This window comes from Erinaceus europaeus, chromosome 13, assembly GCF_950295315.1.
Source record: "Erinaceus europaeus chromosome 13, mEriEur2.1, whole genome shotgun sequence".
In the NCBI taxonomy this organism is placed as follows: Eukaryota; Metazoa; Chordata; class Mammalia; order Eulipotyphla; family Erinaceidae; genus Erinaceus; species Erinaceus europaeus.
Window position 1 is genome coordinate 52,571,306 of NC_080174.1, and position 26,455 is coordinate 52,597,760.

Sequence of the window (26,455 nt, forward strand, 5' to 3'; positions counted from 1 at the left end):
AAATTATCAACCCTGTATTTGTATAGCTTAGCGGTTAGCCAAATGATCTGCACAAAGCTCACTCAAAGCCCAAGTTCTCTGCCAATATATCTGTGTGCTGCTTAGGAAATGCACTCAATTCTTAAGTGCTTGCCACCCCCTTGATATTTACTTTTTTTTTCATCACTCAAAGCCAACTGAGAGAGTAATAGAGACAGAAACAGGGAAAAGACACCACAGCACCAAAGCTTCCCCATTGTAGTGGGGACCAGGCTCAATCCTGGGTCGTGTGTATGCTGGTGACCATTCAGGTGAGTTATTTTGTGGGCCCTCCTCAATCGCTATCGAACAGGCCATGGCCGGTGCGCCGCTATGTTCCATCGCTGGGCAGCCAGAGACGACCCGAACTGCCCCTGCGGCTCCAGACAGACTATGACCCACATAGTCAACGACTGCCACCTCTCCAGATTCAAAGGAGGTCTCGAAACTTTACATCAGGCTCAACCTGACGCTGTTGACTGGCTACAGAAGAAGGGCAAACGCTAGAAGAAGAAGAACCAGACACTTTCATCTATTTTTTACCAGACCCTTTTGTCTCTCAGCCAAACAGGCATATAAAGAATTTATCTTAGTCCTTCTATGTCTCTCTTATTTTCAAGACTTTCCCACCAAATTTCTGGCATAACCACCACTCACTCCAATAGGCACAGCAACCTGAGGTCAGCAGAACTGCAGATTTTCTCCCTTCAATCCTAACCAAGTTTGCCATTTTCCTTAACAAAACTGTGAACTTCCATCTCTACTCTCCCTCTTTTTAAAAAATAGGCTTTATTTATTTCTCTGCAGCACTGATCATGAAGCTTCTCTGCTGCAGGTGGGGATCAGGGGGCTTGAATTTGGTTCTTGAGCATGTTAACGTGTGCACTCCACCACCAGCCCCCTTTAATTCCTTTCAGTTCTTTGAACATGCTGCGAAGTCTCTGGTTACTAACTCTGATGACTAAGTCAACTTGAATAGGTTTCTCTTGACTTATTTTTTCATCTCTTAGTATAGGCCATTCTCTCTGAGTACAGACGGTCATTCTTTCCTGTTTCTTTGAACAGCTACTTTTTTTTTTTTTTGAATACTGGATATTCTAAGACATGTAGTAACTCCAGATACTAATATATTCCTTTAGGCTGTGAAGTTTTTTGTTTGTTTTTCCTGATTCATCTGAACTTAAATTGGAGACTGCTTCACCTGGGATGTGTGGATGAACATTTCTGTGCGGGTCTTGCTGCTACTTGTTTCTCTAGTCCCTGAGGACAGTTTGTGTAATCTGATGATGGAGCAAAAACTTTGGCCACAGATTATACTCAGATTTGTGAACGACTGTGCTGTGTTTTCTTTGTTTCTGTAAAGTTTCAGCCTTGGACACTGTATTCTTTCCCCTTCATCATTGGACACTGTATTCTTTCCCCTTCATCATTAGGATTTCAGATTTCTTTCTTTTTAATTTGTTAATATTTATTTATTTTTTTCCTCCTCCAGGGTTATTGCTGGGCTCGGTGCCTGCACCATGAATCCACCGCTCCTGGAGGCCATTTTTTTTTTCCCTCTTTTGTTGCCCTTGTTGTAGCTTCGTTGTGGTTATTATTATTGCCCTTGTTGACGCAATTCGTTGTTGGATAGGACAGAGAGAAATGGAGAGAGGAGGGGAAGACAGAGAAGGGGAGAGAAAGATAGACACCTGCAGACCTGCTTCACCGCCTGTGAAGTGACTCCCCTGCAGGTGGGGAGCCGGGGCTCGAACCGGGATCCTTATGCCGGTTCCTGCGCTTTGCGCCACATGCGCTTAACCCACTGCGCCACCGCCCGACCCCCTGTTAATATTTATTTATTTTCCCTTTTGTTGCCCTTGATTTTTATTGTTGTTGTAGTTATTATTGTTGTTGTTGACGTCGTCATTGTTAGTACAGAGAGAAAAGGAGAGGAGGGGAAGACAGAGAGGGAAAAAGAAAGACACCTGGAGACCTGCTTCACCACCTGTGAAGGGATCCCAGGGACACCCCACACACGCCGCCTGACCCCCAAGGACATCAGATTTCTGCTATACATGGGGCGAAAGCAGTCAACTAAGCAGAAGTAAACCCACAGAACTAACCTAATAGAGGTTCTGTTTTTGAGAGATAGAATTCTTTTTTTTCCTTAATTAAAACATTTTTAATTGGGAGTCTGGCAGTAGTGCAGCAGGTTAAGCACAGTTGGCACAAAGTGCAAGGACCGGTGTAAGGATCCCGGTTTGAGCCCGGAGCTCCCTGGCTCCCCACCTGCAGGGTAGTTACTTCACAGGCGGTGAAGCAGGTCTGCAAATGACTATCTTTCTCTCCTCGTCTCTATCTTCCCCTCCTCTCTCCATTTCTCTCTGTCTTATCCAATAACGGTGACATCAATAACAACAATAATAACCACAACAATGAAACAAGAGCAACAAAAGGGAAAATAAATAAATAAAACATTTTTAATTATATTTATTTATTTATTAGATAGAGACAGCAAGAGATTGAGAGGAAGGAGGAGCTAGTGGGAAAGAGGGGGGCTGGGTGGTGGTACACCTGCAGGGGGTCCGCTTCATGAACGGTGAAGGTCTACAGGTGTCTATCTTTCTCTCTCCCTATCTCTCCTCCCCCCCTCAATTTCTCTCTGTCCTATCAAATAAAAAATAGAAAAGGAAAAAAAATTGGAAAAAATGGCCATCAGGAGTGATGAATTCGTAGTGCTGGCATTGAGCCCCAGCAATAACCCTGGTGGCAATGGGGAGGGGGGAGAGAGAGACAGAGACAGAGACAGGCAGAGAGATATCTGCAGCTCTGTTTCACTCCCTGTGAAGCTTTTTCTCTACAGTGGTGACTGGGAGCTTGAACTTGGGTCCTTGTGCACTGTAACATTTGTGCTCAACCAGGTGCGCCACCACACAGCCTGATAGAAGTCTTTTCCTGTCACTTCTGCCAGCATTTTCACTAGATGCTCTAGAGTCTCCCCAGGTGTGGCTGAGAGATTCAGATAGGGATTTTAGAAGAGATTAAAGTCAAGATTATGGTTTCACTCTTCTGTGGTTTTCTTACTTTCAAAGCCCCTCCCATTTCATTTCCAGATTATTTTTCTATACTGAACTCCATTCTTTGCCATCATAAGAAAGTAAGGTTGGGTCCTGCAAAGCAGCTCACTTGGATATTGCACTACTTGAGTAGGGGTAGATAGCATAATGGTTATGCAAAGAGACTCTCCCAAGGAGCCAGGTTCAATCCCCTTCACCACCATAAACCAGAGCTGAGTAGTGCTCTGATAAAATAATATAATAATGATGATGATGATAATAATAATAATAAAAAAACACTACTTTGCCATGTGTGTGATACAAGTTCAAGTCTGACTCCACTACACTGAAGGAAGCTTCAGTGTTATGCTTTCTTTCACTCTCCTTACTTCTTTGTCTCTATATGAAAAAGTCATGGGGGGGGGAGTCAGGTGGTAGTGTACCTGGTTGATCCCATATGTCAAATGTTACCATGGGCAAGGACCTAGGTTTGAGCCCCTCCTCCCCATCTGTAGGGAGGAAGCTGCAACAAGCAGTAAAGCAAGTCTGCAGGTGTATTTCTTTCTCTTTCCCATCTCCTCCCTCTCAACTTTTCTATCATTTCAAATAAAATAGAAAGAAAATAAAGAAAAAAATTGCCACTGAGAACAGTGGATTCATAGTGCCAGCACTGAGCCACAGTGATAACCTTGGTGGCAATAACATTTTTTAATTAAATAAAATGTCATCCTGGAGCCATAAAGTCCTGGTAATTTAAAAAAAAACCAAAAAAACAATGAGAGTCGGGTAGTGGAACAGCGGGTTAAGTGCACGTGGTGCAAAGTGCATCGCTTCGAGCTCCCGAATCCCCACCTACAGGGGGTTTGTTTCACAGGCGGTGAAACAGGTCTGCAGGTGTCTTTCTCTTCCCCCTCTCTGTCTTCCTCTCTCCATTTCTCTCTGTCCTATCCAACAACAACGACAATAACAACAACATGACGATAAACAACAAGGGCAACAAAAGGGAAAAATTGAAATAAATGATAAATAAATAAAAAGTAAGTAAAGTTGTAGGTGCTGGGAGGTAGCTCATCTGGTAGAGCATATAAGCTGCTATCTGTGAGGTTCTGTCTGGGCTTGAGCTCTAGAACCACAGAGGAGCAACACAGAAGGTACCAAGGATGATAAAACACTGCTCTGGTGTTTCTCCTCTCCAACTATCTCCCTTACCCCAAGGGGAAAAAAAAAAAAGAGTTGAAAAGTGGGCTGAAGAAGTCACTTATACATATGCATTGTTCTAATGCCCCAGAATGATACTAGCAAAAAAAGAAAAGAAAAAAGTTTAAGTAAGTAAGGTTACTTTCCACTGCCACATTCCTCTTCTACAGAGGCTGGCTGGTGAATGCCCTTCGGCAAAAAGAAATTTAAAAGCTGCAAACTCACAGTTCTTATTCTTCCAGTTGCTATTTCTCAGGAACTAACTTTCCTCTAGTTTCTGTCAGCTTTGGATCCTTTCCAATTTCTTTAAATACAGTTTTTTAAAAATATATATTTTATAATTATTATATGTGGGAGGGTCCAGGAGACCACTTTACTCTGCCACTAATTCTGGGAATTCTCCCTGTAGAATAAATTTTAAAGTATTAAGGATCTAATATTTGTGAAGCTGAAATGGATCTGGGGCCTGGGAAAAAGAATCTAAGATGACTCCCATGTTTCTAACCTGAGTGAGGGACCAACTATAGCGGCATCAACAATCAAGACAGACTACAAATGGCATTTAAGAGACTAACAGGCAAGTTATATTTTAGATATACTGGATCTGAAGTTATCTCTGGGAAATTCAAGTAGAGATTCTGACTTCAAAACTAACTCTCAAAGATAGTATCTGAAGTCATAGGAGTAAATGAGCTTACTGAAGAAGAACATTTAAGTAAGGAAATCAGAAAAATAAGAATATTTGGGAATATTAGTTTTTTAAGATGTGAGCATGTTAAATGATCCTGTAAAACTGATGAGAAGTAGTGGTCATAGAGAATGAAAGGAAGGGCTGGGTGGTGGCACAACTGGTTAAGCACACATTACATTGCACAAAGAACCATGTTGGAGCCTCCATCACCACTTGCAGGGGGAAAGCTTTGTGAGTGGTGAAGCAGTGCTACAGGGGTCTCCCTGTCTCTTTTCCTCTCTTCACCTCCTGCTCTCTCAATTTCTGGCTGTTTCTATCCAATAAATAAAGACTAGAAGAGAGAGAGAGAGAGAGAGAGAGAATGAAAGGAACAAGGAAGGTGTATATTCACTAAAAAGAAGGGACAACTGTAACCAGTATGAAATAATGCAGAGAGATTCAATCAGATAAGGGTTCCTAAGAATGCAGTGTACTAGGCAAAAGCATCTTGGAAATCAAATTCCACAGGGCTGAGGATGAAATACTAGTGAATGAAGAAGAGAAGATATAGACTACTCTTGAAATATTTATTTGAAACATAAAGATCAGTAGGAGAGTGACTAGAGATATAAGGAGACAAAGTTAATGAAGTTATTGGAAGAATGAATCTGAACAAAATAAGTGCCCTGTTCTCAGATACAATGATAGAGGTTAGGCTACTGTACAAACCTTCAGAAGAACATTTGAGCCCAATCTGAAAAGCAAATGTAAGAGAAGAAGTCCTTGATCCCAACCTAATCAACACGAGTACCACCTCGGTAGGCTTCCCTTCAGACTGTGTCCAGAGACGTCGGGCATGGAATGTCCATCCTTCAGCCTCATTACTCAGGTGAGACCTTTCCTTTCATAGGATTCTCTAATTCCATTCCAGGTGGTTCACTTCCCAAGAAAGTCTCAAAACCTAGATATAAACCAGGTCCCATGAGATAGGGCATATGTTCACATGTATCCATAAATTAGGGCAAAATATATACCTGAAAGCAAAAGTACACAATAGTCTGCAGTGAGTCAGTATCCAGTTCATAATGAAATAGTGTCCACTTAGATATCCTCCTCACCTATTTCCTATTATACTTCCCTCATTCACTCCTAAGTTATCCTTTTCTTTAAAAAACTTTTTATTTATAAAAAGGAAACATTGACTAAACAATAGGATAAGAGGGGTACAACTCCACACAATTCCTGCCACCCAATCTCCATATCCCCGCCCCTCCCCAATAGCTTTCCCATTCTCTACATGGACCCAGGGTTGTTGTGGGTTGCAGAAGGTGGGAGGTCTGGCTTCTGTAATTGCTTCCCTGCTGAACATAGGTGTTGACTGGTCGATCCATACTCCCAGTCTGCCTCTCTTTCCTTAGTAGGGTGAGTCTCTGGGGAAGCAGAGCTCCAGGATGCATTGGTGGGGTCTTCAATCCAGGGAAGCCTGGACGGCATCCTGATGGCATCTGGAACCTGATGGCTGAAAAGAGAGTTAACATACAAAGCCAAACAAATTGTTGAAGAATCGTGAACCCAAAGGTTGGAATAATGGAGATGAAGAAGAAGAAGGAGGAGGAGGGGGAGGAGGAAGAGGAGGAGGAGAAAGAGGAGAAGAAGAAGGAGGAGGAGGAAGAGGAGGAGGAGGAAGAGAAGAAGGAGGAGGAGGAGAAGAAGGAGAAGGAGGAGGAGGAGGAGGAGAAGAAGGAGAAGAAGAAGAAGAAGAAGAAGAAGAAGAAGAAGAAGAAGAAGAGGAGGAGGAGGAGGAGGAGGAGGAGGAGGAGGAGGAGGAGGAGGAATTCCTACAAGGGGTAAAGCCTTGCATGTATCTTAAAGAATGAATCATAGTTACACAAGTGAATGGCAAAAGCTGGAAAGGTGGAAAGGGGTGGGGAAAAGAAGACAAATCATTGTGGACATGGTAGTTTCCAGTCAAAATCGAGTAACAAAGGAACAGATTTAGTCCCTCATTGGAACACAATTATTCCAGCTTAACTGTCAGACGTTCCTAAGCCACAGCACAGGAAAGGGAAATACAAGAAGAAACCTGCACTGCTCCTAGGCTGAAGAGTTATAATTGGAAGGTTGGGAAGAGGAGGAAACTGCACAAAGAACTTGATAATCAGGATAGGAACACTTTCAACTATTCAACTGAGTACCGATCATTTCATGTATGTGAGAAAACTACCCACAATCAAAGTAAGCACTTACCCCCCCAAAAAATTAGTGTTTTGTGGGGATCAGGTGCAGTGGGTTAAGCGCACATAGCGCAAAGCACAAGGACCAAAGGATCCTGGTTCGAGCCTCCTGCTCCCCACCTGCAGGGGAGTCGCTTCACAGGTGGTGAAGCAGGTCTGAGGTGTTTATCTTTCTCTCCCCCTCTGTCTCCCCTCTTCACTCAATTTCTGTCCTATCCAACAACAACATCAATGGCAACAATAATGACAATAAGGGCAACAAAATGGGAAAAAAATGGTCTCCAGAAACAGTGGATTTGTGGTGCAGGCACCAAGCCTCAGTGATAACCCTGGAGGCAAGAAAAAAAAAAAAGAATTAGCTTTTGTGTAAATTAACACCTAATCTAAGGTAGGGGAAACAGCATAAAGGAAAAGGACTTCCATGCCCTGAGACCCTGAAGTCCCAGGTTCAATCCCCCACACCACCATAAGTCAGAGCTGAGCAATGCTTTGGATAAAATAATAATAATAATAACAATAAATTAAAATTGAAATAGCTAATCCAAAGAGTTAGAATGGAAAACTTCATAATTCATGGGGCAGAGGTTCAGAGTAATAATAAAGGTATTGCCTCCATAGTGTGAAAAATTAACCCTAAACTAAAAGCAGTTAAAATTATAAAGCTTGGGGGAGTCGGGCGGTAGCGCAGCGGGTTAAGTGCAGGTGGCAAAGCGAATGGACCGGCGATCCCGGTTCAAGCCCCCACCTGCAGGGAAGTCGCTTCACAGGTGGAGAAGCAGGTCTGCAGGTGTCTATCTTTCTCTCCCCTCTCTGTCTTCCCCTCCTCTCTCCATTTCTCTGTCCTACCCAACAGCGACGGTATCAATAACAGCAGTAATAACTACAACAATAAAACAACAAGGGCAACAAAAGGAAATAAATATTTTTTTAAAATTATAAAGGTTGGGAGTCAAGCAGTAGCGCAACGGGTTAAACGCATGTGGCGCAAAGCGCAAGGGCTGGTGCAAGGATCCCATTGGAGCCCCCAGCACCCCACTTGCAGGAGAGTCGCTTCACAAGCGGTGAAGCAGGTCTACAGGTGTCTGTCTTTCTTTCCCCCTCTTCCCCTCCTCTCTCCATTTCTCTCTGTCCTATCCAACAATGACGACATCAATAACAACAGTAACTACAAGAATAAAACAACAAGGGCAACAAAAGGGAATAAATAAATAAATAAATAGTATTTTAAAAATTATAAAGCTTAAAGGTAAGACTCCAAATTATCAAACTATTACCAATAACTTATTCATATTCCTTTGTTCTTGAGAACAAAGCTCAAGAAGACCTACAGTGATATGAAAATACCAAGCACCTAGCAACCAGGGAGCTTGCTTAGTGCTTAGAGAACATGTTTTGTAGATCAAAATCCCTTGATGTGATCCCCAGGACCACAAATTGGTCCATATGGCCAAAATGATACTCTGGCCTCATTCTAATTAAATAAATAAATAAGCCTATCTCTAAAAACTATATACCTAGCATCCAGTTAGGAAAAATTATTTTATTTTTATTTAAAAATATGTTATCTATTGGATGGAGAAAGAGAAATTGAGAGGGAAGGGGGAGGTAGAGAGGGAAAGACAAAGAGAGACACGTGCAGCCCTGCTTCACCACTTGTGAAGCTTTCCCCTTGCAGATGGGGACTCAGCATTTCGAACCCAGGTCCTTGTACGCTGGAATGTGAGCACTTAACTGTGTGCACCACTGCCTGGCCCCGGAAAAATTTACAAAGTCTGACACCTAACTAAAAATTACCAGATGTGGGGGTCGGGTGGTAGCACTGTGGGTTAAGTGCACATGGCACGAAGTGCAAGGACTGGGCGTAAGGATCCTGGTTCCAGCCCCTGGCTCCCCACCTGAAGGGGGAGGGGGTCACTTCATAGGCGGTGAAGCAGGTCTGCAGGTGTGTCTCATTCTCTCCCCCTCTCTGTCTTTCCCTCCTCTCTCGATTTCTCTGTCCTATCCAACAATGACAACATCAATAAGAATAACAATTAGGGAGTCGGGCTGTAGTACAGCGGGCTAAGCGCAGGTGGCGCAAAGCACAAAGACCGGCATAAGGATCCCGGTTCGAACCCCGGCTCCCCACCTGCAGGGGAGTCGCTTCACAGGCGGTGAAGCAGGTCTGCAGGTGTCTATCTTTCTCTCCTCCTCTGTCTTCCCCTCCCTCTCTCCATTTCTCTCTGTCCTATTCAACAACAACAACAATAATAACTACAACAATAAAAAAAAAACAAGGGCAACAAAAGGGAAAAAATAAATAAAATAAATATTAAAAAAAAGAAAAAAAATTAAAAAAAAAGAATAACAATTAATAACTACAACAACAATTTTAAAAAAAGCAACAAGAGGGGGGGGGAAAGCAAATTAAAAAGTAAATAAATAAAATAACCAGATGTGCAAAGAAGCAGTCATATAAACCCTGAAATGAGGAAAAATTTAAATTAAAGCTGACCCAGAAATAACATATATGACAAAGCTGATAGACAAAAACATTAAGATGACTATTATGAATCTATTTCTTATGTTCAAGAAGCTATAACAAAGACAGACATAAGGAAAACACTTTTTTTTTTTGCCTCCAGGGTTATTGCTGGGGTTTGGTGCCTGCACGACGAATCCACTGCTCCTGGAAGCCATTTTTTCCTAATTTTTGTTGCCCTTATTGTTATTGTTGTTGTTATTGTTGTTGGATAGGACAGAGAGAGATCAAGACAGGAGGGAAACACAGAGAGGAGGAGAGAAAGATAGACACCTGCAGACCTGCTTCAACGGTCCTTGCACTTTACTCCATGTGCGTTTAACCCGGTGTGCAACCACCTGGTCCCCGGAAAACACTTTTTTAAATAAATCAAATTTATAGCTTCTGAAGATCAATATTAAGTGCTTAAGATGAAAAATACACTGTAGAAATTAAATGACAACAGATTAGTAAACATGAGGCTTATCAGTAGACACTAGTCAACATAAAAATAGAAAAAAAGACTAAAAATAAATTAACAGGACATTTAAAAAGTGTTGAACAGGGAGTCGGGCGGTAGCGCAGCAGGTTAAGCACAGGTGGCACAAAGTGCAAGGACCAGTGTAAGAATCCCGTTTGAGCCCCCAGCTCCCCACCTACAGGGGAGTCACTTCACAGGCGGTGAAGCAGGTCTGCAGGTGTCTATCTTTCTCTCCCCCTCTCTGTCTTCCCCTCCTCTCTCCATCTCTCTGTCCTATCCAACAACAACGACATCAATAACTACAACAATAAAAGGGAATAAAAAAGTGTTGAACAAATTTAAATAACTAAATATGGTTGCACTTAGTGTTCTCAAAAAAGGTGGGGGTCAGAGACATATTTGAAGAAATAATGGTTAATAATTTCCACATTCAAGCCCAGCTTTGAGAAGTTAAACAAATTCCATGCACAGAAACCTAAAGAAAACATAACAGGCTGGAGAGTGGTGCACATGGCTGAGCACAAACAATGCCATAATCAAGGACCTAGGTCAAGTCCCTGGTCCCTACTTGCAGGGGGGAAGCTTCATGAGTGGTTAAGTAATGCTACAAGTGTCTCTCTCTATATATAATTTTTCCCTTTGCCTCTCAACTTCTCTCTGTCCTATCAATTAAAGGCGGGCAGGAAATGGCCACAGGGAGTGGTAGGTTCATCATGAGGCACAGCCCCAACTAACCTTAGTAACAAAAAAAAAAAAAAGAGAAAGAAAATATAACTTGGAGGGGAGTCGGGCTGTAGCACAGCAGGTTAAGCGCAGGTACTGCAAAGCACAAGGACCAGCGTAAGGATCCTGGTTCCAGGCCCGGCTCCCCACCTGCAGGGGAGTCGCTTCACAAGCGGTGAAGCAGGTCTGCAGGTGTCTATCTTTCTCTCCCTCTCTTTCTTCTCCCTCCTCTCTCCATTTCTCTCTGTCCTATCCAACAATGATGACAACAATAATAACTACAACAATAAAACAACAAGGGCAACAAAAGGGAATAAATAAATAAAATAAATATTAAAAAAAAAAGAAGAAAACATAACTTGGAGGTTCTAGCACCCAAGCAGTGATATTTGCTTTTACCCTTGACAACAGAATGGTCCTTCTCTATTGGGTATATTTTTCACCCCAAAATATGGGTGACCAAGTGCACGGCTTTGGAAGGGATACACATGGAGTGGTGGTGGTAATAGGGAATGGGTAGCTACCTAGCCAGATCAGTTGTATCAAAGCTGGCAACCAGCAGGGTGATGGATGTTTCAGGCAGATAGCCCTCACAATATTTTTAAACTACTAAAAACAAAATAAGCAAAAACCTGCAACTCAGATTTACTTAAACCCTTTTTAAAGATGGAAAAAGAATTCATCACCCCAAGCCTACACTATAGAAGTGGTAAGGAAGTCCTTCAAGACAAAGGAACACTATGTAAGACCCTGATCTGGGCCCCAACACCCAGGAGGAAGCTTCAGTGGTATAGTAGTCCTCTCCTTCTGTCCCTCTTTATTTGAAAAAGATAGCTTAGAGCAGTAAAGCTCCAGTGACAGAAAAAAACGAAGGCGGTGGAGGGGGAGGGGGAGGAGAGGAGGAGGAGGGGAAGGAAAAGAAGGAAGAGGAGAAGGAAAAAGTAAAAAAAGAGAAAAACTGGGAGTCGGGGGGTAGCACAGCGGGCTAAGCGCACGTGGCGTAAAGTAAGGACCAGCATAAGGGTCCCGGTTCAAGCCCCCGGCTCCCCACCTGTAGGAGATTTGCTTCACAAGCGGTGAAGCAAGTCTACAGGTGTCTATCTTTCTCTCCCCCTCTCTATCCCTCCACTCTCCATTTCTCTCTGTCCTATTCAACATTGACGACGTAAATAACAACAACAATAGTAACTACAACAATAAAAAGGTCAACAAAAATGGAATAAATAAATAAATATATATTTTTTTAAAAAGGAAGAGAAAAAACTATGCCAAATAGAAAGCTAAATCTATACAAAGTCAAAGAGTAGTGAAAGTGGTTACGATTGTGTGTATGTGTATGTGTATATATGTCTGAACCACAGGAGAAACAAAGCTGAAGTAGATTTTTAAAAAGGAAAGGAAGGAAGGAAGGAAGGAAGGAAGGAAGGAAGGAAGGAAGGAAGGAAGGAAGGAAGGAAGGAAGGAAGGAAGGAAAGAAAAAGGTAAGACTTTCAGAACAGTCTGAGGACTGAGAACCAGAAAACCATGAAGAGGCCCTGGGAAAAGGCAAACTCAATTGGAAGGGAACTATTTTGGCAGTTCTGAAATAGGTTCTCAACAATGAAGCAGTAACCAAAAAACCAAGGGGGAGAGGGAGTCAGGCGGTAGCGCAGCGGGTTAAGCACATGTGGACCGGCATAAGGACCCCGGTTTGAGCCCCCGACTCCCCACCTGCAGGGGAGTCCCTTCCTAAGCGGTGAAGCAAGTCTGCCGGTGTCTATCTTTCTCTCCCCCTCTGTTTTACCCTCCTCTCTCCATTTCTCTCTGTCCTATCCAACAACGACAACATCAATAATAACTACAACAATAAAACAAGGGCAACAAAAATAAATAAATAAATAAATAAATAAAAAACTAAGGGAAGAGGTGTTAGCTCAGTATTGTACTGTGACAGAGGACATCACAATCAGAAGACCTCTGGTCATCTTTAACAAAAAAAAAAATCAGTAAGAACTCCACATTTAGTTATTGGAAGACAAAGTCAAGCTTTTCTTTCTCTTTGTAAAGTCAAGCTTTTGAAACGACCAATTTAATATTTAAAAATGGAACTTATCCAACTGATTTCTACTTTTCACTGAAATTCAAAAAACATTGTGATGAATCATAATAACTCAGATTTGCTTTTCAAAATCTCATCTTTAATTTAAACATTTTCAGCTGGACATTTATTAGGATGATAAAATATATTCTTGTCCAAATTTCTAAAAAATATACTGGGGTGGGGGTGGGGAGACAGTATAATGGTTCTGCAAAAGACTCTTATGCCTGAGGCTCTGAGGTGCCAGGTTCAATCCTCAGCACACCATAAACCAGAGCTGAGCAGTGCTTTGGGGATTGATCCTTCTCTCTCTTCCTCCCTCTGTATTTCTCTCAATAAAAAATAAAATAAAATATTTTTAAAAACATGTATTGGACTGGAAAGACTCTTCAATAGTACTAGTGTGCAGGAGATCAAGTATACACACACACGTGTGTGTGCACGCATGCACCCCTCTGCCACATGGCAATAAAGTAAAACTAATAACAATATATTGTTCAGTGTATTGTACCAAAGTGAAAGACTCTGGGGTGGGGAGTGTTCAGGTCCTGGAACATGATGGCAGAGGAGAACCTAGTGGGGGTTGAATTGTTATGTGGAAAACTGGAAAATGTTACTATTTACAAACTATTGTATTTTACTGTCAACTGTAAACCATTAATCCCCCAATAAGGAAATTAAAAAATAATAATATATTGTTAGGTTCAAGACATATGTAGCACAAAGGTTGGGAAAAGGAAATAAGTACATTGCTGTAAGATCCGTATTCTATATATGAATTAGTTTTTTTCATTTGTTTTCTCCTTTCCTGGCTCCAATATAGCATTTTTTATTTATTTATTTTTTTGCCTCCAGGGTTATTGCCGGGGCTCAGTGCCTGCACTACGAATCTGCTGCTTCTGGAGGCCATTTTTTCCCTTTTGCTGCCCTTGTTTGTTATTATTGTTGTTATTGCTTCATTGTTGTTCGATAAGACAGAGAGAAATCGAAAGAGGGGAAAAGAAAGAGAGGGGTAGAAAAAAAAAAAAAAGAGAGGGGTAGAGAAAGACACCTGCAGAACTGCTTCACCACCTGTGAAGTGACCTCCCTCTAAGTGGGGAGCTGGGGGCTCAAACCGGGATCCTTGCACTGGTCCTTGCGCTTCGCGCCATGTATGTTTAACCTGCTGTGCCACCATCCAGCCCCCTAATATAGCATAATTTTAAGGCAGTCCTTAAAATATAAGCTGAAGACGCATGCTGTAGCTCTACCCTACCAATAAAACTGCATACAAAGAATTATCTTCGGCAAGGCACATGCTAACTTGGCATTAATTTATACTAAGAACATTAGAATAAAATTTTAAGAAAGCAACTTGCAACACATTTTGATTTGAGACACAATTATATTAAAATAAAAAAATTACCATCTTCATCAACAGAAATATTACAAGAGAAAAAATAATGTCTTCCTCTGTGGGCAGAGAGGCAGGGATTTAGTGATATGTCTCAGTCAAGGTCATTGTGGGATGCAGAAGGTGGAAAGTCTGGCTTCTGTAATTGCTTCCCTGCTGAACATGGGCGTTGACATGTCGGTCCATACTCCCAGCCTGTCTCTCTCCCTAGTGAGGAAGGGCTCTGGGGAAGTGGAGCTCCAGGACACATTGGTGGGGTTGTCTGTCCAGAGAAGTTGTTGACTGTAAACTCCATCAATTTGATGTGATCTGGGGCCCATAATTAGCTTAGAAGGCTATATGACCTCTGCATCCCTGTAGATCTGAGCTCACATTCTGTGGTCATGAGTAGGAACATTCCAAGCTGCCCCAATATCAGGACCCATCTTCATCAGGTGTAGCATAGAGTATCTTGTCCATCCTCCCTTCAGGGGATGGAACATTTTCTACTGTTGTTGATCCAAGTTGAGGGCAAGGTCCTATGGGGGCCCACAAAGGGGTCTATTTTGTTGTTCCTGATAGAAATGACCAGTAACAATGGAGAGAGGGATTTATTTGAGGTCTAGGCCCATCAAGTCTGTTTGGGAATCTCAGGACTCCCTGATTAGGGCCCCAGCTGATGGGGTGGCCTGATAGTGACTAAAGAGTCATTGTTAAAGTATGCCAGTCTCTTGCCCTTATTCAGCTTTTGCAGTCCTTGCTTTGATAAGGTTAGCTTTGGAGTGGGTGAGATAACTGTAATAGGAAGTAGGTGAGGAGGGTATCTAAGTCTAAGTGGACACTATTTCATTATAAACTTGATACTGACTCACTACAGACTATTATGTACTTTTGCTTTCAGGTATATATTTTGTCCTAATTTATGGATACATGTGAACATATGCTCTATCTTATGGGACCTGGTCTATATCTAGGTTTTGGGACACTGTTAGGAAGTGAACCTCCTGGAATGGAATTAGAGAATACCATGAAAGGAAAGGTCTCACCTGAGTAATGAGCGTGAAGGGTTGGCATTCCATGCCTGACATCTCTGGACACAGTCTAAAGTGTATACTCTATATTCTTTTCTTTACAGAAAGCCACTGTTTTATATGGATTGAAAAGCTGTATTCACTGACTGAAAATGGGGAAATGGTGATGGTAGAGAGAAGTACTTCACTTTCTCAAAAGCCAAATCTTATGTGTAGGGATACTTAACTGCACCTTATTTTCCTGAGTTCAAAGAGAATGTTCCTCTTTTCACAAAGTAGGACTGGGAACAATTAATTACCTGTGGCTGAACTGCTTGTACTGCAAACAGTCCTATTACCTAACCAACAAGCATTCTTGTTCTTCTTTACCTATAATTCAGAGGCTCATTGTGTTGAAAGGATGCAGTATTTTAACCAAGAAGTACAAGTTTTTCCTTAAGATGAGTCCATTTTTAGACCTGCCAAAGGTCCATAATACCTACTCATGGAAATAGTTTGTGTCTGTTCCCAACAGCATGAAAAATGCTTCTGACAACCCAATGCCATTGCTGTTCTGCAGGCATCTCTGATAGGAACAATTTATGATCTAGTTTCGTCCTACTTTAGATGCAGAGATGCTTGACCTAGCTTAGTGAAGAGTACTAAAAACCAGTGTTGCTAGCCAGTCATCCCTAATTAGAAGATCTCCAGTGCAAAGATTTCTCTTCCTTAACTCTGTGCATTAAGCAGAAGGTTGAACTGCAAGTCCTCACATAAATGAAGTGTCTACCAATTATTTTGAGTGCTCACAGCAAATCTTCTCACCCTTGCAGAGCTATCTGTGACACTCAGGATCAAGCTCCTAAGCACTGCAAACAAGGTCAAATGTATATAACTCGATCTGATGACTCCCTTCGTTCTCATTTTTAAGCAATGCTTGTGGTTCTCGACACGTGATACCTAACTATATAGTGCCTGTATACAACGCTGCAAAAAGCCCTACTCCTACTCTAGGGGCTCAAAGCTCAAGTTCAGTACTCCTCCCCCGATTTCCACCCACTCTCCAACTTAGACCAAACAGCTCAAGATACTTTCCACTAGCAGCAGTTTATCGCCACTGTACCCTGCTGGTGAACAAGAAGAAAGAGAAGTCTTTAGTTAACATAGTTTCAAGATGTTCCTTTCAACATACACCTGAATTCTTTAAGGTCCACATTAGAGTTTTCACCATCTGTCAGCACTCAGGCCTAAATCTACTATATTCTTAATTTTACTGGTCCATACATAACTTTATTATTATTATACTGTGATATGCTGAAGCAGCTGACAGGAGCTGGAAAATGCCCATCTCTTCCAAGTCTTCAGTGACTTCATGCTGGTACCTTGAAATAGACTACATTCTGGTAGTATAGTTCTATGTAGTTATTCCATGGAAATTTACAAAATCTACCACTTGGTTTTATGTATCATTTTGTTTTCTGAAGGATAATGTGGCTGTTAAATATTTACCATACTGCAAGTGTTATCCTTATATAATGAATACCTTCTTTTCTTTCTTTCTTTTTTTTCTATTAAGATTTTTTAATATTTATTGATTCCCTTTTGTTGCCCTTGTTGTTTTATTGTTGTAGTTATTCTTGTTGTTGTCGTTGGATAGGACAGAGAGAAATGGAGAGGGGAGGGGAAGACAGAGAGGGGGAGAGAAAGATAGATACCAGCAGATCTGCTTCATCACCTGTGAAGCGACTCCCCTGCAGGTGGGGAGCTGGGGGCTCGAACCGGGATCCTTACCCAGTCCTTGCGTTTCACTCCACGTGCGCTTAGCTCGCTGTGCTACCACCCGACTCCCGCCTTCTTTTCTTTCTCCCCAAATCATGTAGAAATTCAGGGTTGTCTTCAGTGTTCAATAGCAGTTTTTCTATTTCTTTTTTTTAACTTTTATTTTATTATTATTTTTTAATATGTATTTATTCCCTTTTGTTGCCCTTATTGTTTTATTGTTGTAGCTATTGATGTCATTGTCATTGAATAGAACAGAGAGAAATGGAGAAGCAACCAGAAGGACAGAAATTACTAAAGTTAGGGCAGGATCCCGGTTCAAGCCCCCGGCTCCCCACCTACAGGGGGATCTCTTCACAAACGATGAAGCAGGTTTGGAGGTGTCTATTTTTCTCTCCTCCTCTTTGTTTTCCCTTCCTCTCTCCATTTCTCTCTGTCCTAGCCAACAACGACGACAACAATAATAACCATGACAATAAACAAGGGCAACAAAAGGGAATAATTATTAAAAATATTTAAAAAAAAAAAAAAGAGAAATGGAGAGAGGAGGGGAAGGCAGAGGGGGGAGAGAAAGATAGACACCTGCAGACCTGCTTCACCGCCTGTGAAGCGATTCCCCTGAGGTGAGGAGCCAGGGGCTTGAACCAGGATCCTTACACCGGTCCTTACGTTTTGCGCCACCTATGCCTAACCTGCTGCACTACCACCGGATTCCCGGTTTTTCTATTTCTTTACCTAACGTTCTAACTCTTTAACACTGAAGATGACTGTATTTGGGTCCTGGTGACTGTTTACTCTGCAGTGTGCACATCTTACTATAATAATATGTGAAACCCTGGGTTCCAACTCTGGCACTACATGGGAGTATCACATGGCAGCTACGGGGATCTACATATGCACACAGACCTGGGTTCAAGTTCAGCTCCTACAAGACTTCGGGAAGCTTCAGTGCTGTAGCATCACTCCCTGTCTCTTTATTTCTTAAAAAAAAAAAAAAAAGTAGCCTGGAGCAGTCACTATCCTTTTTTTTAATATATATTTTTTACCTCCCCCCCCCTTTTTATTGTTGTTGTAGTTGTTGTTATTATTGTCGTCGTTGTTGGGTAGGAGAGAAATCGAGAGAGGAAGGGAAGAAAGAGAGGAGAAAAGACAGACACCTGCAGACCTGCTTCACTGCTTGTGAAGTGACTCCCCTGCAGGTGGGGAGCTTGGGGCTCAAACTGGGATCCTTACTGCCTGGTCCTTGCACTTTGCGTGAGCAGTCACTATCTTAAAGCCTCATGACTCTGCACAGCTCTCAGACTTTTTTTCACCATGGGCTCTCTATGTTTTTTTTGTTTCCTCCAACAGGCTTATCACTAGAGCTCAGTCCCCACAAGAAGACTCCACTGCACCCAGTGGCCTTTTTTTTTTTTCCCTCCAGGGTTATTGCTGGGGCTCGTGTTTGCACTACGAAGCCACTGCTCTTGGAGGCTATTCTTTCCCTTTTGTTGCCCTTGTTGTTTATCGTTGTTGTTATTATTATTGTTGTTATTGATGTCATTGTTGTTGGATAGAACAGAGAGAAATCAAGAGGATGGGAAGACAGAGAGGGGGAGAGAAAGACAGACATCTGCAGACCTGCTTCACGGCTTGTGAAGCAACCCTGCTTGCAGGTAGGGAGCCGTGGGCTCAAACCTGGATCCTTATGAAGATCTGTGCGCTTTGCGCCACATGCGTTTAACCAGCTGCGCTACCGCCAGCCCCCCTTTTTTTCTTTTGATAAAGGATGAGAGACAGAGAAAGATGGGAAGGAAAGACACTTGTAGCACTGCTCCATGGCTCATGAAGCTTCTCCCTTGCAGGTGGGGACCAGGGGCTTGAACACAGGTTCTCACGCAAGGTAGCATGTATGCTCTACTCATGTATGCACACCATCTGGCCCCTATTAAGTGCTCTGGCAACACCTTACATCACCTTACACCCACTGCGACAAATTACATCAAACTTGTAATTTTTAAACTATAGGACTAATTTTCTACATGTACAATACCACTGTTATGCACCCTTCCCTAGGGCCAATTTTTTCATTCTTTTCTTTCAAAGAGAGGGTGAGAGAGATGAAAAAGAGAGAACCTTGCAGAGAGAAAGAGGAGAAAATAACTGCCCTGTTCCACCATCCAGAGTTCCCCTGGTGCCAACCATGGTGGCCCCAAGTGGTGCTGGGTCTGGGTCTTGAACACAGGGACTAATGCATAACAAGGTATGAGCTATATTGGGTGAGGCATCTCCTGATTTCAAACTTATAATTATTTATCTTAACTGTAATATCTATTTTCCTTGCCATGGTATAAAGTGTACCAGAACAGAAAGCAGATTTCTCTTATGTACCATAATATTTTAATGCCTAGCTTAGTGTAGTAACATGCATATAGGAACTGTGCAATAGATATTTTCTGGCTGGCTGAGCCTTTATATCAGACTGTACTTTTAGCTGAATCTTTACTACTGTTAGCCTCAAAGAAATCCTACACGTTCAAGAAATAAGTTAAACATCCCTGTAAAGTCTTCCTTGTACATACACTCTACATGCCTGCTCAAGTGGGCCACTTCCTCTTATGTATTTTGTACTAATGCAATAGCTACACACAATGTAAATACTTATCTTCACATCTGAGTCACTATTAGACTTGTAAACTCCCTGAAGGCACAAACCACATCTTGTTCACCTTTGTGTCTCCAGTGCTTAGAAAAAGACCTGACATTCATAATAGGTACTCACAAATGTTTGTGGGCATACTAACCTAAAGGTGTATTTCTACTATTGTACTGCAAGTTTTATTTGCTATGTTTAACATTTTATTGCAGGAAATAGTGATTTATAGGACAGCTGTTGTCACATGAGTACAATTTATTATCTCCTTGTGGTAAATGTCCACATACCTCACCCTCACCAACTTAAAGATCTTTGCCAACGTGTAGAGGTTGTGAGGGCAAAGGAACCCTCCTGCACTGCTGGTCTCAACCCTGTGGAGAGCAGTCTGGAGAACTCTCAGAAGGCTAGAAATGGATTACCCTGTGGCCCTGCAATTCCTTTCCTGGGGATATATTCTAAGGAACCAAACACACCCATCCAAAAAGATCTATGTATACCTATGTTCATAGTAGCATGATTTGTAACAGCCAAAACCTGGAAGCAACCCAGGTGTCCAACAACAGATGAGTAGCTGAGAAAATTGTATGTATATATGGTGTATTGCACCAAAGCAAAAGACTCTGGGTTGGGAGGGGGTTCAGGTCCTGGAACATGATGGCAGAGGAGGACCTAGTGGGGGTTGTACTGTTATGTGGAAAACTGGGAAATGTTATGTATGTACAAACCATTGTATTTTACTGTCGACTGTAAACTATTAATCCTCCAATAAAGAAATTTAAAGAAAGAAAGAAAGTTGTGGTACATACACACAATGGAATACTACTCAGCTATTAAGAATGATGGATTCACCTTCTTCATCTCATCTTGGATGGAGCTTGAAGAAATGATGTTAAAGTGAGATAAACTAGAAAGAGAAGGATGAATATGGATGATCTTACTCATGGACAGAAATTGAAAGATAAAAACAGAAAGGGAAAGACAAAGCAGAACTTGGACTGGATTTGGTCTATTGCACCAAAGTAAAGGACTCGGGGAGTGGGGGTTGGGGGAACTCTCACGTCCAGGTGCATAATAGCGGGAGAGGACCTAGGCTGGGGGTGAGAGTAGTTTGCAGAAAATTGAGAAATGTTACACATGTATCAATAACTGTATTTACTATAAATCATTAACTCCAATAAAAAAAATAAAAGTTCTCCACCATTGTGGAAAAGTTTTTTTCCTAATATTAAATTTGGGTTCCAAATCTAAGTTTGCTATCAAACTATTAGGTATCTTTTTGGACTTCAGTTTTCTCACTAGTAAAACTGGGCTTATAATATCTGCTTAGAAATACTGTTATGAACATTAAACAAAATGACATATAATAGCCTCCCCATTCTGGCTTCAACTTGATAGAAACAACTAGAATAAAACAAATACAAAAATAAGTCACAGTAATCAAGGGAGACTGAGTAAGGTGTGAGTCATTTCTTTTAATCATTTGCTCAGGAAGAGCAACAATGAAGAAACACAACAAGCAGAATAACCTCTACTGGCGATATCTCCCTAACATACAAAGAATGGTGATAATTTTGTTTAATAGGAACATCTGGCTCTCCTGCCCATCAGGTCAGTTCTCAAATTGTTGGTTATCAAGCACGATTACTTTAGGCTGGGATAAAGACTACCTCAAACAGAATGTGTTTACGGGGGGAGAGGGGGAGAACTTGACTGCAACTACATCAATCAAGTGTTTTGCAATCTGGCACAAAACACTGCAGAACCGTTGGTGGAGACCACCCACACAGCTTCATTTACCTGTAGCCAAAAACCAGCTTAAACTAGATAATCAGCGGCTCTCTGCTTTTACCTAAACAATGGCCTGACTTGCATGGGGTAATGTCTCTAAGATCCAATTTTACATCTGGGCAGCACCCTCTAAATGTCACAAAGCAGCTTTTTATGTACAGACGGACAGTCCCTATATCAGCTTCATAGCTTATGTTTGCCAATTGTAAAAAAGCAAAGTTAACCATCCTCTGCTCTTTATTCATAACATGCTTACCTCTGCAGAGTCATTGGCATTCCGATCACCTAATACCTTGGAGTCATTCACTTCAGAATGCTGTGTCACTGCAGATGTAACTACTTCTTGACTAAGACTATCCCTCTTCCGAAGCTTCAGAACTAAGTTCTGCTGGTCACTTGAAGATAGAGTAGGCTTGAGTGGAGCTCTGGGTGGGCTCTTCCTCCTCCAAGATGCCCTGCTCCAACCTAGTACCAGAATATGTGGTACAGAATCTTCAGGTGGAAAATCCAAATCACTAGTAGTTCGGACTTTTTCTAAAAACACCAACACGGAGTTGGAAGAGTCTGTCTTTAAAGCCTGGCAGTTCTGAGGCCTGCTGCAGTCTGCTAGAATGCACATCTCCTCTAACCACCAGAAGGCATGGCAAGCAGAGTCCTGGCAGCAGGCAGTCCAACATGCCTGGAGAGAGGGAGCTCCTTCAAGAAGCCGGAGGTGATTTCCTCCCCCAGCTCTCAGGCCAACTCCAAACTGTGTTTTCACCTGATGGCACCTGCTCTCACTGGCATCTAAAAACAAAAGAAGAAAAATATTTTAAGAAGAAGTAAAGAACCCTGAACACCAACATTTCAGGCTACTTTGAAGACAGGTTTTTAAGAGTATGGCAAAACTCTCTAGTATTGACAGCACACAAACACTACTCCTGGCGCCTTGCAGGTTACAGGTTCATGCACTTTCTAATCAACTGTTTGCCAAAGTTAGGTGGTTTGCCTATCACGATACAAGCCAGAGACGTAGTCAAGCTTAACTACCGTGTTAATCATGAGAGGGGTTCTGCAAAAGTGAACTTTCTAATGGAAAGCCATGGTAAGAAGGAAAAAAAATCAGAAGTGCAATACAGATATACTATAGTTACCTGAGATAACACGGTCCAAAATTCTGGCTGATGTCTGTGAATTAACTTTGTTGAGTTACTGGCTCAGGTAAGGCACTGATTTTCTAAAATATTACCTTTTTTTTGTCTCATTTTTGTCTCCCTAGATAAAGCAAAGTCAAATCCTGTTCTAAGTGAAAGTTGTTAGTAAAGTTCATTTTAAGGTCTTAATTATATAGATGTCTATAACCAACTTGGGCCAGGCTTCTATGGACTCAGAACAAGGTGAGGCAAGATAGGTTCCTGGGGCATAAGATTTAAGGAGATAGCCACTCTCAGAAACTAAGTGTGAGGCTGGTTTCCCTAACTTTGAGAATGAGTGCTTTCTTAAATTCCATGCCCTAAGTGACTCTTCACCTTATCCCCTGTCCTGGGCTTATAACAAAAGACATTTTTAAAATTGCATATAAAAGATATGCAGTAAGATCAAAGCAAAGCGCTAAAGAACTAGGGGCCCAGGGGGGAGCAGCACAGCAGGTTAAGCACAGACCTGGTGTGAAGTGCAAAAAAAATGGGGACAAGGATCCCGGTTCCATCTGGTTGGAGCCCAGGCTCCCCACCTGCAGGGGCGGGCGCTTCACTGGCGGTGTCTATCTTTCTCTCCCCCTCTCTGTCTTCCCCTCCTCTCTCCATTTCTCTCTGCTTTATCCAACAACAATGACAGCAATACAACAATAATAATAACAACAAGAATAAACAACAAGGGTAACAGAAGGGGAAAAGAAAAGCCTCCAGAAGCAGTGGATTCATAGTGCAGGCACTGACAACTGTGTCTGCATATACACTTAACTGAAAAGAACAATCTGAAAATCAGCCAAAACCAACCTGACTCCAGGAAATAATTATTAAATATCTAGCAGACAAATATGGAAACCAGTCAACTGAAAGAAAAGGGTAAAGGCAGACTTCTTAGCTATTTGGTCAAGGAAGAATTATGGAAGTCAATCTACCATTATTTTTTTAAAAGAAGAGATGGTATACTGGCCCTAACGTAATACCAGAAAAGACAATTTAGAAGGTCAGAAAAAGATATAACTTCTTTAAGTGAAGATGAAGAAATAGCAACTGTTTAAAAAGACTTACCTCCAACACTCAAAGAAGAAAACCATGTCTAATCACTTCCTAAAATACTGATTTTCCCTAAGGAGCTTTCCTCACAAGGGAAAGCAGCTTCTACATTCTTTCCCAATTTTCTCAAACTGGCCTTAATCCCACCCTAATCTATTATTGTTACCATAATTTATAAGAATCGCTTATGTGAAGATGTAAGTGTTGAAAAAAAAAAAAGGCAGATTCAAAGTCAATATCACCTTTAGGGGGCCGGGTGGTGGCGCACCTGGTTGAGCACACATTTTACAATGCACAAGGTCCCAGGTTCGAGTCCCTGGTCCCTACCTGCAGGGGGAAAGCTTCATGAGTGGTAAAGCAGTGCTGCAGGTGTCTCTCTGTCTCTCTTCCTCTCTATCCCCCTCTTCCTTCTTGATTTCTGGCTGTCTCTATCCAATAAATAAAGATAATTAAAAAAATTCAAAGTTAATATCACCTTTAGTTGGTTACCAGGGGACAAATCTATGAGTATCTATATAACACAACATTATGGTTACTTGAATTAAAATAAAATTTAATTAATTATTTAATTAATTAAAATAAATTTTTAAAAAGACCTATCAAGTCTATAGAATTACCTATTTTCTTATCTACTGTTCCACATAGTAATCAAATACATAAATCTTGATACTTACCTAACTGAACACACTTTGTTGAAATTAACAAATTGTTTCAACAGTAACACTATCAGTTACCATTATGTCAACTTCCCATCATTCCATCAAAGTATTTTTCACTTAATAGAGTGAAGACCTCCATATAGATGAAAATAATTCACACACCTTTCTATAAGTCACTATTTAACTTTTCTTTCTCTCTCTCTTTCTTTCTTTCTTTGCCTCCAGGATTATTGCTGGATCTCAGTGCTGGCACTAGGAATCCACTGCTCCTGGAGGCCATTTTTTTCTATTTTCTTTATTGGACAGGACAGAGAGAAATTGAGAGAGGAGGGGAAGATAAGACACCTGCAGACCTGCTTCACTGCTTGTGAGGTGACCCTCCCCCCTGCTGCAGGTGGGGAGCTGGAGGCTCGAACCAGGATCCTTGCGCTGGTCCTTGCCCTTTGTATTATGTAGGCTTAACCATGTGCGTTACAGCCCAGCCTCCTTATTTAACTTTTCTAAAATACTTTAACTTCCATTTCTTGTAGGGGTGAATCACCATAGGACTTGCTCTTGCACAAGCAATTAGGAAAGTAGACACATATGAAATTATGTTTTAGATACTGTCCTACAGGTAACCCATTTCTCTCTGTGACCCCAGAGAGAAATGTAACAAACAAGGTCAGCCTTATGACCATGCAGACTTCCTTGTTTATAGACATATGGCACAAGGAAAGTGTACCCAAGTAGAACAGCTGAGAAAATTTGAGCTCAGAGTGACTTTTTATTTAAATTTTTTTTTTGTAATTTTATTTATTTATCTTCCCTTTTGTTGCCCTTGTCTTTTTTTTTTTATTGTTGTTGTAGTTGATGTCGTCGTTGTTGGATAGGACAGAGAAAAATGGAGAGAGGAGGGGAAGACAGAGAGGAGGAGAGAAAGACAGACACCTGCAGATCTGCTTCACCGCCTGTGAAGCGACTCCCCTGCAGGTGGGGAGCCGGGGGCTCGAACCGGGATCCTCATGCCGGTCCTTGCGCTTAGCGCCACCTGTGCTTAACCCGCTGCGCTACTGCCCGGCTCCCAGAGTGACTTTTTAAAGGTTTATTTAGTATGAGTCAGAGAAAGAGTTCCACAAGACAGAGAAGAAAAAGGAGAGAAAAGAGTGAAAGATGCCAGAATACCACTCTGGTACATACAGCACTGACGTCTGAACTTGGAGCCTCATTCATGAAAGTCCTTCACTTTACCAGTTGAGCTACTTGCCCCAGCCCAATGTGATTCTGATGGCTAGAATTTGCTAACAAATAATCAGGAAGGAGTAAGATACCCAGAGAGAGGGTCCTGATTTCCTCCTTCACTCTCTGATTATTAATTTATGTCCATATAGGTTAAAAATATGAGGGAAGTTGGGAAATATTTTTTTGCCGTGCTAGCTTCGCGGGCAGGAGAGAGATGACCAGGGACTCATGGCTGAGCTGGGAAGCAGTATCTCTTTATTGACAAGCGGGGATGCTGTTCAACAATCTAATCTCTTCTAATCACAACACAATTCTGTCCTGCATCTCTCCTGAGGTGGAAGAGTCAGGGACAAGGAAGTATGTAGAATAGGAGGCGGGGAGAAGGGAAAAGCGCGAACTAGTGAGGATTAAACCAATGTCCCGGAGGCAGGGGAGTGCTTAGTTAATAGTGGTTATGTAAATAGAATACATCGTAAGTAATACAAGTGAACCTAATGTGATGATCAAAACAGGTCTTATAAGCAGGATTTAGAAGCATACCAACATTTTTTAATTGAATGAAAATGAAAATACAACATAAACCATTGTGTGGGGTGCAGTTAAAGCAATGTTTGGGACACTGCTAGCTTTAAATGCTTTAGAAAAGCAGAAAAGTCTAAAATCAATTATCTGCAAAGTCATGCATATGATGGCAGAGGTAAATGATACAGCTGCAATCAAGAGAGCATCGTGGACTGACAGTGACTGCGAAGCTAGAATAGTCAAAGAAGGCATCTATCCAGAATCTCATAAGGAATTAACTCTGTCAACACCTTGATTTTTGAGTTCTAGGCT

The 26,455-nt window shown here is 41.7% G+C and overlaps 1 protein-coding gene across 3 annotated transcripts in view; it reads right to left on the reverse strand.

Annotated features, from left to right (window-relative positions):
* The window catches only part of KIAA0319L (KIAA0319 like), a 168,070-nt gene that overhangs the window by 68,559 nt on the left and 73,056 nt on the right, over positions 1-26,455 (reverse strand). For all 3 annotated transcript variants that reach the window (XM_060205869.1, XM_060205871.1, XM_060205870.1), the window contains exon 3: positions 21,779-22,308. In XM_060205869.1, coding sequence (XP_060061852.1) covers positions 21,779-22,308 — 530 coding nt within the window. The remainder of the gene's footprint in view (positions 1-21,778; positions 22,309-26,455) is intronic.